This window comes from Daktulosphaira vitifoliae, unplaced genomic scaffold (genome assembly GCF_025091365.1).
Source record: "Daktulosphaira vitifoliae isolate Bord-2020 unplaced genomic scaffold, ASM2509136v1 Scaffold_5, whole genome shotgun sequence".
Lineage (NCBI taxonomy): Eukaryota > Metazoa > Arthropoda > Insecta > Hemiptera > Phylloxeridae > Daktulosphaira > Daktulosphaira vitifoliae.
The window spans coordinates 26,509,053-26,522,147 of NW_026099576.1; the positions used below are offsets into that span (position 1 = coordinate 26,509,053).

General features: G+C 27.5%; 1 protein-coding gene across 8 annotated transcripts in view; it reads right to left on the reverse strand.

Moving 5' to 3' along the window:
• Positions 1-9,990, reverse strand: part of LOC126907691 (uncharacterized) — a 63,819-nt gene extending 53,829 nt beyond the window's left edge. For 7 of the 8 annotated variants that reach the window (XM_050689161.1, XM_050689160.1, XM_050689158.1 and 4 more), the window contains exons 1-3: positions 9,912-9,990; positions 9,792-9,846; positions 99-1,127 (exon numbers count right to left, since the gene is read on the reverse strand). In XM_050689161.1, the coding sequence (XP_050545118.1) occupies positions 99-1,127; positions 9,792-9,846; positions 9,912-9,917 (1,090 nt within the window). In that variant the 5' untranslated portion in view covers positions 9,918-9,990. The remainder of the gene's footprint in view (positions 1-98; positions 1,128-9,791; positions 9,847-9,911) is intronic. The other variant, XM_050689154.1, reaches the window with a different exon arrangement.
• Positions 9,991-13,095: the final 3,105 nt, after the last annotated feature.

The following is a 13,095-nucleotide window of genomic DNA, read 5'->3' on the forward strand; positions in this document are numbered from 1 at the left end:
TAGAGCAGCTGCATCTATGGTGTTTTCATTCCAAGGACATTTATTTTCATGTGCATACTTTAACATAGTTAAATCTCCTCTACTGGCAGCCTCAGAAGGTATATGTTCATTCCATTTACAGCCATTTTCAAAAGCATATTTTAAACATTCTAAATGTCCGGAAGAAGCAGCTGCTTTTGTTGTGCTTTCATCCCACGGACATTCATTTTCATGTGCATATTTTAAAATACTTAAATTACCATGAAGGGCAGCCTCGTAAGTTATTCTTGTATCCCATGGACATCCTTTTTCATGTAAATATTTTAAATTTTCTAGATTACCACTTGAGGCAGCACTTAAAGTTGTGTTTTCATCACACGGATATCCATTTTTAAGGACATATTTTAAAATTTCATGATAACCTGATGCAGCAAAGTTAATTGTGGATTCATCGAATTGGTGTCCAGTCTTATTAATATATTTTAATAGTTCTAGATTACCTCTAAAAATCGCAGTTCTGCTAATTTTGGATTGATCCCATGGACAATTGTTTTCAATAGCATATTTTAAGCATTCTAAACTGCCGATAGAAACAGCGGTGTCTGTTGTATTTTCATCCCACGGACATTCATTCTCGTGTGCATATTTTAAAATATTTAAATTACCACTTATGACAGCCCCACAAGTTGTCCTTTCATTCCAAGGACAATCATTGTCATGTAAATATTTCAAATTTTCTAGATTGCCATTTATGGCAGCACTATAAGCTGTGTTTTCATTACACGAATATCCATTTTTAAGGACATATTTTAAAATTTCTATATTACCCGCTGGAGCTATATTAGTTGTGTATTCATCAAATTCGTATCCATTTTTGTGAACATATTTTAATATTTCTAGATTACTCTTTCTTATCGCATTTGTCGCAATATTGAATTGATTCCATTTACAGCCATTTTCATAAGCATATTTTAAACATTCTAAATGACCATTATTTGCTGCAGCTTCTGTTGTTCTTTCATCCCATTGACATCCATTTTCAGATGCATATTTTAACAATTCTAAGTTTCCATTTTCTGCAGCCATTCTAGTCGTATCTTCTTTTAATTGCCATTTTTGTTCATCATTTGAATTTTTATATTGAATTGCTAAAAGAAAAAATTATTGATTAATTTTCGTCGTATTAAAACTTTATTTTGATTACTTAAAAAAAAACATCAAAATAAGAAATATTTTTTGGTTATCGAAAAATTAAAATTGGGTCTTGATTTTTTTTTGTCATTAGGCTTTAGTCATGTTTCTATTTTTTGACTAGTAATAGTTATAATAAATGAATATATGAAAAAACTATATATATATATTGGATAATAAAATATTATTTTATCACTTTTGTAGTTAAAAACTAAAAAATAATCTCAATGTGATAGTATTTTAAGTATGTGTGTCTCTTAATCGATTTATTTATGTTAATAGAATTATTTTTTATTGGATAAGTGCATATTAGATGCATACAGCTGAATACAAAAAGTTAGAATAAAAATGTTTGATATACTATAGAGAAAAAATATTTAAAATTTAAATAATTTCATTGAAACGCACTGGATGCAACTATATTATATTTTATTTTAATAGATTAAATTTACTTTATTAATACATTTTATTGAAATCAATTTTTATTTAAATAATTCTAATTTTAAATAATTTGAATAATAACTTATTTGGATAATTTTAAATAGTTTAATTCAAACTAAATAAATCAATTATACTTAATTGAAAATTAAAAATTTTAGTTGGTATTTTGTTTTATGTTATATTTCACAAATTATCTATTTTAATATACTTTTGATCGAAAAATCTTTAATTCTGAAAATGTATTCTAATAATAATGATGGAAAATTATTTAAATTGATTTTTCTTCTTAAAATATAAATAAATGATACGAATGATTTTTTATTCAATTAAATATTTATTCATATAGTTATTTACATGAAATGTCGTGTAACTATAGATAGTTGTTCTGGTAACTTTGATACGNAAAAATTCGTGTAACTATAGATAGTTGGTCTGGTAACTTTAATATGTACATACAACTTTGGATATATTTTTGCTTTTTTATTTTAACAAAATTAAATGATGATAAAATAAAGTACAAAAACATGATCTTAATTATAGAAAATGTTGATTTATTTAACATAAAAGCCGCAGCACAGTGGAGTTGCGAAACAGTGGAGACTCGTTATAGTTGGACAAATATAAATAATAATCAAAAATATATATGTGTTGTATTTTATAGAAGAATTTTGTTATCTTTTCTTTCATAGGCATAATTCGATCTTATGTCTTAGACGGGGTCAAAAAATGTTCAATCGAATTTTCAATGACTTTTGTGTTGTGTTCTAGTGAAACTAAGAGAACTTGATCTGCAGTTGGAGAAGAATATTTAAAAAAGAAATTAAATTTACAATCCCAAATCTTTTTTTTACTTAATCATCTCGCCATTCAAAGACCACAATGTTCTGTTATACAATATCCATAAGGTAGAACCTATTAGTTTTTGTCTAAGATTTGTTATTAAAAAATAATTGAACCAATGTAATTCAATGTTTAATCAGTTATATTTTTGCAATGTCACTTATGGTTGGTATAATCATTTAAATTGATAAAATAAGAAAATTATCTATTTGAAATACAAGTTCTATTCAATATCCTTAATATATTTTAGAGTTCCTCAACGTCATTCCCGCTCTGTTTATGTTCTTCTTTTTATGTTCCTTTCGCCCCACTAATTTCCTTAAAAATAAACCTATTACACGTATGATGTCAAATTCAAACGTTGACCCTTCATTTCTTCTTTGTCTATAATTAACTAAATAGCTGTTAATTTATTATTTATCATGTATGTACAATTAACATATAACTTATATGTAAAATGTGTATATATGTTTAAAGAGTTTATCCCATATATTTAATAAAAACCCAGCACAGGGGGGTCGCGGCCCAGTGGTGTCGTGGTATAGTTGGATCAAGTATAATGATATCTGACAGTGATTAAAATTACTATCAAAAATAAACGCTTCGATGCAAATCTGTAGATAGTGTTTAATTCTATGAAATTGATGGATAACTACAAAAGCAACATCAACTTCTATTTCCTTAATTATACTCAGATTAGTAATTCTTTTAATTATATATTATATAATTTTTAAAATTAATTGATTTCAAATTATTATTGATTTTGATTTAAAATTTGTTAAAAATAAACATTTTTAACCTACTTATATTTGTCCTTTAAAATGAAAGTTTATAGTAAAAAAAAAAAAAATGAATTTATTACCAAAAATTTTAGCTCAACATGCATATTTAAAATTGACATCATTAAATAGTAAAAATGGTATTGTTAAGAATTATATGGGGTTAAAGAAAAAGATTTTCTTAATTGAGTGTATTATAAAATTTGATTATGATTGCAAAAATTCATCATTAAATTCAGCTTAAACTAAAAATCATTTTTTTTTTTAAATTTATGATTTATATAGCAACATGTTACAAAAAAATTAATGACTGGTAGTAACATATACAAATTGATTTTGAAAAATTAATAAATTACAAAGTAAAATGATTTACTTTTGTAGCTGAATACTTTTATCATATCAAATCTAATTCGACAATAAATACTTTAAGAATATTAGAAATGANTTGTAGTTGAATACTTTTATCATATCAAATCTAATTCGACAATGAATACTTTAAGAATATTAGAAATGAATGATTTTAATTGTGTGTATAAAAAAGCTGGTTAAGCTACTTTTTATTTGAATAAGGAATATTTTTTCGATTTTTAAGAGTAATAACTTAAATGAATCATTTGACGTATCGTTGAAAAAAGTAGGTCTAGTGAGGGTTGACAAAATAAATCGTAGCCACAAAAAGAACCACATAGTAAAATAATATTAACATGAATATAAATTTCTTCTCACGAAGGGAGACTATAGTGATAGGATCCTTTATATTTATTGAAGTTATTGAATCTAAATGAGAAAAATATCAAATGATTTGAAAATTTTATTCTAACTCAAAAAAAATGAAAAATATTAATAGCCACAGTCGGATTTTAATTACTCGTACCGTAAGCATGAAAAACTCAAGCGTTACCGACTCGGCAACTGTTTGTTGCATTCGTCGCATGATAAAATTGGCTATTTAACACATGGGCTGAAAAGTCCCGGGCCTAACAAAGAAAACACGGTTATTTCATTAAAAATTGATTTTATTCATCAACATAATCTCCACCAAGAGCAACACAATCATTCCAGCGCCGTTCTAACATTTGAATGCCGTTCTTGTAGAATGATTTATCTTGTGCCTCAAAATAGGCCTTAGTTTCACTGATAACCTCTTCATTCGAGCGAAATTTCTTGCCGGCGAGCATTTTTTTTTAAATCTGCAAATAGCCAGTAATCGCTGGGAGCCAAATCTGGAGAATATGGTGGATGAGGAAGCAATTCGATCTTTAATTCAAGTAGTTTTGCCAATGTGTTTTTTGATTTATGACACGGTGCGTTGTCTTGATGAAACAAAAATTTTTTTTTTGCCATATACGGTCGTTTATTTGTAATTTCGGCCTTTAAACGCTCCAATAACGCTATATAATATTAACTGTTAATGGTATTTCCCTTCTCAAGGTAGTCGATGAATATTATACCTTGCTTATCCCAAAATACTGAGGCCATTACCTTTCCAGCTGACTGTTGTGCTTTCGGGCGCTTTGGACGAGGTTCCCCGGCTGCTGTCCACTCAGATGACGATCGTTTTGATTCAGGAGTGAAGGGATGGATCCATGTTTCATCCATAGTGATGTATCGACGCAAAAATTCCGGTTTATTACGTTTGAACATGACCAAACACTGCTTAGAATCATCAACACGTTGTTGTTTTTGCTCAACAGTGAGCAAACGCGGCACCCACTTTGAACAGAGCTTTCTCATGACAAATGCTCATGCAATATAAAGCCAACACGTTCTTTTGATATCTTTATGATGTCAGCTATATCACGCAACTTCATTTTACGATCATTTAAAACAATTTTGTGAATTTTTTCAATATTTTCTGGGGTTACTGCCTCATTTGGACGTCCACTGCGTTCTGCATCATCTGTGTCTCTATGACCACGTTTGAATTCAGAATACCAACGTTTTATTGTTGTATCTGATGGAGCAGAGTCCCCATAACAATTCTCAAGCCATTTCTTTGCCTGAACGGTATTTTTTCCCATCAAGAAGCAATGTAAAATTAATACACGAAATTGTTTTTGATCCATTTTTGAAATTTACAAAAGTAGCTTCACTCTTAGCACAATAGCTCACACACTAATGAACAGATTGTCATGAAAGTTTAACAGCTGACTTTTGTAGGTTAGTACCAACTAAAAATGAGATTAATTCCAAAAAAGTAGCGCCCTCCATGTGTTAGGCCCGGGACTTTTCAGCCCATGTGTTAAGCTATNTCCATGTGTTAGGCCCGGGACTTTTCAGCCCATGTTTCAAATTTAAAAATTACTTTTTCGATTTTAAAAATATAAAAAAAGTTTAATTACATATGTCTTATGAACTTTATTCTTTGTCAATTAAATTATAAAATATTCATGAAAGTCAGTGTATTGCCCTTATAAGATATTTTAAAGTAAAATAAAATACAAAACCCAGGATTTTAACACAAAAATAGCATATTTTTGAATACGGTAGCCATTTGCGCATAGAAGATAGGTCGTCGGGATACATTTTTTTGTCTCAGCTTCGCATCGAAGATAAAAAAATTTGACATACGAGTGTGATTTATTCAAATTATTTTTGTATTTAGATTTTTTATTAGACTATAATAACAACCAAACCCATAGAATATATTGAATTTAGTATACTGTATTGAAATATAAATAGGATCGATGTTTTTAATAAGATGTTATAGCAGTTTTAAGATATTTAAAATTTAAGACTTTATTCCTATTTTGGCAACAGTGTGTTCAACAAGATAAAAATAGGATTTTTTGACATATTAATTAGTAAAGTGATGTTTATTATGGACAGACATAAAAAAACGAACACCATCACAAGATAAATACTTTCTCAACTTGGCATCGAAACTAAATATAACTATTATAAAAATTGATTATAATTGCAAAAATCCATTTTCAAATTCAGTTAATACCCAAAATCATGATTTTAAAAATTACATAAATAATAACGTGTTACTAAGAAATTTGAATAGCATAAAATGATAGCAGACCAAACAAATAGAGTTAAGATATGAATAAATAACAAATTGAATTTTTTTAACTTTGTAGTTGAAAGCTACTATCAAATGATGTACGATAATTATATGATATACAATAGAATCAAATATTTCACAATGTGTACTTTAATAACATTCTTCTTCTTCTTTTTTCTCAACTCGATCCCAAATATTTGGGGTCGACCACTCTTTCCAAAAACTTCCACTTGACACGATCTTCCACTACATCTACGCACACATCAGCCGTCCTCATATCGCAAACAATAACATTCCTCCATCACTTTTGTGATCATCCTCTACCTCTCTTTCTTCAAAATTTATTTCTATAATTGTTCTTTCAGCTTCCGATTCTTCTCTCCTCATAACACGACAAAAACATATAAGACTATTTTCTCTCATTCTATCCATGCTTGACGCTACAACTATATTCCATCTTATATGTTCGTCATTATTTGTCACTCCATTCATCCATCTAAGCCTTTTTCTCTCTTCTACCGTCTTTATAAACTTTTTTCTTTTTCCTCTTTCAATTTTTACTATGGGATTCTCGATTCTCCTCTTGTGTTCTTTCTGTTTTTGTATATTCTCTTCCCGCAGCTCCATTACATAAGTCTATGTTGTGAAATTACACTCTTGCTTGTGATAACTTAACAATCTTTTACTCACTTTACACTCTCTCTCTTCCACATCAAACTATTAATCTGTGATCTATTACTCCCACTCTTATAAAGTATATACTGTGCTTATCTCTTTCTAAAATAAGTATTAACCACAGCAAAATCATACGATACTGCGAAATATAAGAAACATTCTCAAGTCTCATTCTTCCCACTAAAACCATACCCTCCACGTACTCTTTCATATCTTCTTCTCTTAATACCTAGATGTTCATTCATATCTTTACCTATTACCGCATCCTCATTACCAGGTATTCTTTACATAACCTTATCCATCACTCTCCAAAACACTTCCTTGTCTATTTAATTACATCCTATTTGTGGTACTTACTACATTCAAAACATTTTTCTCGAAAATTAGTTTAGGACTATAATTCTGTCACTTTTCCTAGCTACTTCTAGTTCAATATTTCAAAATCATTATTCTACACTCCGATGGCCCGCAATGTGGCAGAGATTAGACTGGCTAGTTGATAAATGGAGAGACACTTTGGAGAATGCTTATAATTAGTTGGAATATTAACTATGATGTTATTGTGCTAGTATTCTGTCCAGCCAGGTTGTAGCGATTCAATAAGTAATAGAACACAATGCAATCTAGTCATGAATTTTTCAGTGTATTTATATATATGTAGATAAAAAGAAATAAATAAATACCAATATTTTATATGTGTTAGAATATTTATATCACCAAAAGTATTCNAAAAAAAAAAATAAATACCAATATTTTATATGTGTTAGAATATTTATATCACCAAAAGTATTCGACCGAAAATAAGATGTATAATATTTCTTGTAAATCCCAGTGATTAGGAAAGGAGCATAAAAATCGTGCATATTTGATATAAAAATGTAACTATGAACGAAACATACACTTACGTACATTCAATTGTGTATTTTAGTTGAGAATTCCAGAGTTCCAGAGAGCCGTAGAGACGCAGAGATAGAATGGCAAGGCGTCCCAGTGTCAGCGAAAAGAATGTTCAGAAACCGTACATAACCTGTACAAAAACCACACGAATTTGGAGGAAAATGGCCTTTTTATAGCCAGCAAAACTGGTTTAGAATTCTGTGATGAGATTCTTGAAATATTTTTTGTTGTATTTGATTGGTTAATGTGATAGAATCTTTTAAGTGTGCGTTTTATGGAATGCGAATGAGGGTAGTTAAATCTTGTGTAAGGGTATTATTTTATTACTTATCTTATCCACGGTGGAACACTGATGTGGTGATATATTTTATTAAGTATAAGTATTAAATATTACATGTATTAAAATGGTATACTACACTAACCATATCTTTCATAATGCACCAATGCAGTTTACACATAAGTTTTTGCAAAAGAATTTATTAACTTTTTTTTAATTTTCACAAAAAAAAAATCGTATATTTTTCTTAACTTCGATGACCGTTTTCACCACTAAGACAACTCCAGAAATGAATTTTTTTTTAATAATTAATATAAGGTTTAATTTAAGATGTATATATAAATATAAGTGTCGGGATTTTTGGATCATTTTACAAAGTTAATTTTTTGTGCAATAGTTGCTATTTTTTATCCCCCTTGTTAGCATATAAATAATATTAAAGCCTATGTAATATACATTATTATGAAAAAAAAATTAGAACTTTAATATCTATTGATTACTATTAATAGTAAATTTATGAGGAAAACTCAAAATTTTGTTAAAAATATTTTATTGTAACAAATTGTTTAAACAGAAGTTTTATTAAGCATTTATATGGAACACTTGGTGTATAAATAATTATTTTTATTGATATACTTCACATAATACATTCTGTTTGTTAAATTTTTGTTTAATTAAAATATACCAGTTAGATATTTATAGTTAACAGAAAAATCAAACATAAAAAATTGTTTTATTAATTAGAAGGATTTTGTTATTATTTAGTCCATATGTAAAACTTTAATTGCAGATTTGAAAAAGACGCAAAAATAGGTTTAGAAAAGCATATTTTGGTTTCTCATGACATTGTTTACCTATAAATTTATTTATAAGTAACATACAATTTTTTTTGAAAAGAATTATATCAAGCCCTTTAAAATTTATATATAAAAGTAATATATAATGAATAATTTGTTATAAATTCTTTGAAAAAATTAAAATACTAAATTATTAAATATCAATCTAATTCTATATTTAATTGCTATAATAAATATTTATTCATATATTATACTTCTAATTAAAAAAACTTCTAATCAGGAATAATAAAGGAAATGGAATTAATAATGCTTTTGGTATAATTCACCAAATTCTTAAAATTAAACCTAGAGATATGCGTCAAAGCGTTCTTATAAAAGTAATTTTATCACAATCAGATATCATCTATACTTGTCCTAACTATGCCACATCCACACTGTGCTATCGTTTTTTCCCTTTATTATAATTGAAAATTTTCAATAATTTCCAAAAAAAAAAGAATTTTTTTATCCTTAACTGATCACTCAGTATAACTAAGAGAGTAGCAAACTAATATTAAAAAAATCCTGTATGAATCACTTAAAATAATACATTAACTTAAATGGATAGATTATAAATATAAAATGTGTGAATAGTACAAAAGAGACAGTGTGACCGAGTCGGTAACGCGACAGAGCTTGACGCGCATCTCCTCGGGATCGAAACTTGGTCACGTACGGCTCATTTGCCGAACGAGAGATCAGTTCGATAATTAGAGACGCCATCTCTCTCTCCGGCGACAGACCAACCAGGACCGTGCCAGAGTATCAATGGTTAAGAAACTTCTCCTTTGGGGGAGGCCACTATGGCCCTTAATGGGCTTATAAAGCGATAAAAAAAATTAATAATATAACAAAATAATATTCACCTTTGTTAAAATTCAAACATGATATTAACAACAATACTGATATAATTTGCCAATTCTACAATAAAATAAAATAATCTTTTAGATTTCAATCAAGCACTTTAAGTAAAGAGTATTACTCACCTTCATTTTTACTATAAGTGTTAAATTCTGAATAATAAATGACAATATTTGGTTATATGGGCTATACACCCATGTACAGTTTATATATATATATCCAGTCGATGAAATAATTAATTTTTTATATATTTAAATTTAAAAAGAGCATCTTATGTAAATATTAAAGTATACTTATAAAAAAATTGTTATTTTTAGACAAACTATTCATACAAATTTGAATACATTAGCTAAATCAATAGAAAAGACACTATCTTGATTTAAAAAAAAAAAGACAAATTAAAAATATAATGCTATAAGAATGTAATAATAATAATAATAAAAAACCCAGCACAGTGGAATCGTAGCACGTTGGGGACGCGGGATAGTTTAATCCAGTATAGATTTAATCTGACAGTAATTAAAATCACTATCATAAGAAACGCTTCGATATAAATCTGCAGTTTTTAATCCTAAGAAATTAATGGATAATTACAAAAGCAACATCAACTTCTATTTCCTTAATTATATCTAGATTAGCAATTCTTAGATTCAAAAATATAATATATATTTTTATATAATTATATATTACATCATTTTTAAAGTGACAGACTTTCCGGAACACTTTCAAAGTTAAGTTGTAAAAGTAATTTTTTTGTGAAAAAGTTGTCATTTTAAATCCCCCCCTGTGGGCAGGTAAAGGGTTAAATTTATAAAAAAAAATATATCAAATGAAAGGTAAAGACGTCATGCATCTACAAAAAAAATTATATTGATTTGTTAATTTTTGAAAAAGTTATGGCAGTTTTAAGTAAAAAAAATTAATAAATTTTCGAAAATTAGCGATTTTTAACTTTGTAATTTTTTTGGAGATTTCCCCCATTTACGAGGAACAAAAGAAATTTTTCAATTTTGGAGGGTAATATCTTCGAATAGATACGATTTGTGATCTTTTGACGTATCGATGAAAGAAATCGATTTGGTGAGACCTAAGAAAAAGTGATAACAGACACAAAAAAAACACATCAAAGTAAAACTAATTCTTTCTCAGCTTTGAATCGTAGCTAAAAGTTATCAAAAAAATTTACTCGATTGAGCGTATTATAAAATCTAATTATAATTATAAAAATCTATCGTTATATTCAGGTGAAACTAAAACTATTTCTTTTTTTAGATTTATGATTTAAATTTCTTCTCACGAGAGGAGACTACAATGGTGGGATCCTTTAATTTATTGAAGTTATTGAATCGAGATGAGATAAAAATAAAATTATTTGAAAATTTTTTTCTAACTAAAAAAAAGCAAAATATTTGAGTCAGATATTCAAAAAATATATCAAATTTAAAAAAGATACCTTAAGTTTCAATGTAAAAAAAAATTATTCTAATTTGTTCATTTTTTAAAAAGTTGTGGTAGTTTTTAAAAAAAAAAGAGAAAAAAATGTCAAAAATAATTGATTTTAAAAATTGTTTTCGGAAATTTACCCTATTTACGGGGAACGAGGGGAATTTTTTCAATTTTTAAGGTACTATATTCAACTAGATACGATTTTTGATATTTTGACGTGATGTTGAAAGGAATCGGTTTAGTGAGAGTTGATTATAAAGTGGCAACAAACACACACAAAAAAAAAACATCATGGTAAATCTTCTCAGCTTAGCATCAAAGCTAAAAATTAGAAAAAGCAATGTTGCTTATTAATTGTTAATTGTTAATAAAAACCTGCTAAATCGTAAGATTTATCTTGGATAGTTACTTATATTAAAAATATTGAAACTAAAAGTAGATATACACAGCTTTTAATTGTATTAGTTAAAATAGAATTAAGAAAAACATGGGAAATCAATTATGCAATCTGGAGAAAATCATTGAAATAGACCATTGTAAAATCCACTGATCTTACGAAAAATTTATGAGTGCAAATAATTTACTTAAAGACCTAATATCTATTAAACTACACCTATTATACTAGAAAAAAATGGATGAACTTGCACAAAAAGTAAATAAAGAGTTCGATAACTTCGACAAAAATTTGACTCAAATTGAAGAAGATTTATTTTACTTTACTGATGACAAAAGTAAACTCAACAGTATTTTAGAGGAACATAATATTAAAAAAGCAGATATTTACGACCAAACATCAAGCCTTGTTTATTCCCAACATACACACAAAATAGTTCAACTGCATCATGGTTTGTATAGTTACACAAATTTTAGAAGACGTTTTTAAAAAGAAATTGAAAATAAAATCAAAGAAATATATACAGATCTGGATTTCAATATAGTAAAGATAAAAAGATAAGCATTTACACAGACTTAAAGAAGAGTAGAAACTTTGAATATTTTAGTAAAAATATAAAACATACCGTTTTAAAAATTTTTTTAAATAAAACTATTATCAAATAAACATGTAATTAGGGTGACCCTCAAAAATCGAATGGTTTTTTTTTACGCTACCCCTTAATTTTTTTTAATAATCAAAAAAATATCTATCAGTTATCTGGTAGATGCTTGACGTCTTTACCTATCATTTGGTATATTTTTTTTTTAATCTGTCCCTTTATCTGCCCACAGGTAGGGATTTAAAATGACAACTTTTTCACAAAAAATTTACTTTTACACTTAACGGTAAAAATGGCTATCGAATGCTATTTTTGTGCGAAAATTCTCGATTTCATTTTTTACATTTTTAACTTTATAATTCTATAACTTATTGAAAAGTGTATGGATCTCATAACTTTTTTATGAGAAATAATATTTTTTAATAATCCCTTTTTCATTCGACATATTTTACCTTAATCAGATTATTAATAAGGAAATAGCAGATCATGTAGCTTTTGGAATAATCCACCAATTTTTAAAAATTAAACACTATCTAAAGATTTGTATCGAAGCATTTTTTATGATAGTAATTTTAATCACTGATAGATATCATTATACTTGATACAACTATGCCACATCACCACTGTGCAGCGACCCCCCTGTGCTAGGTTTTTTATTTCTTATTGTTTTTAAAAGAATATTAAAATGACTCTGATGTTAAATTTTCTATGTTTTCTAAATCTTTCTGTGGTGGTCCAGTAGGTTGGGCGAGACCATTTTGTGATTTATTTAAATTTATTAGACGATATATTAAATATGTTATTTTTTTTTATTATTAAGCTGTATACTTTAATACCGCTCTCGTATATAAAATAAACGCAAATCAAT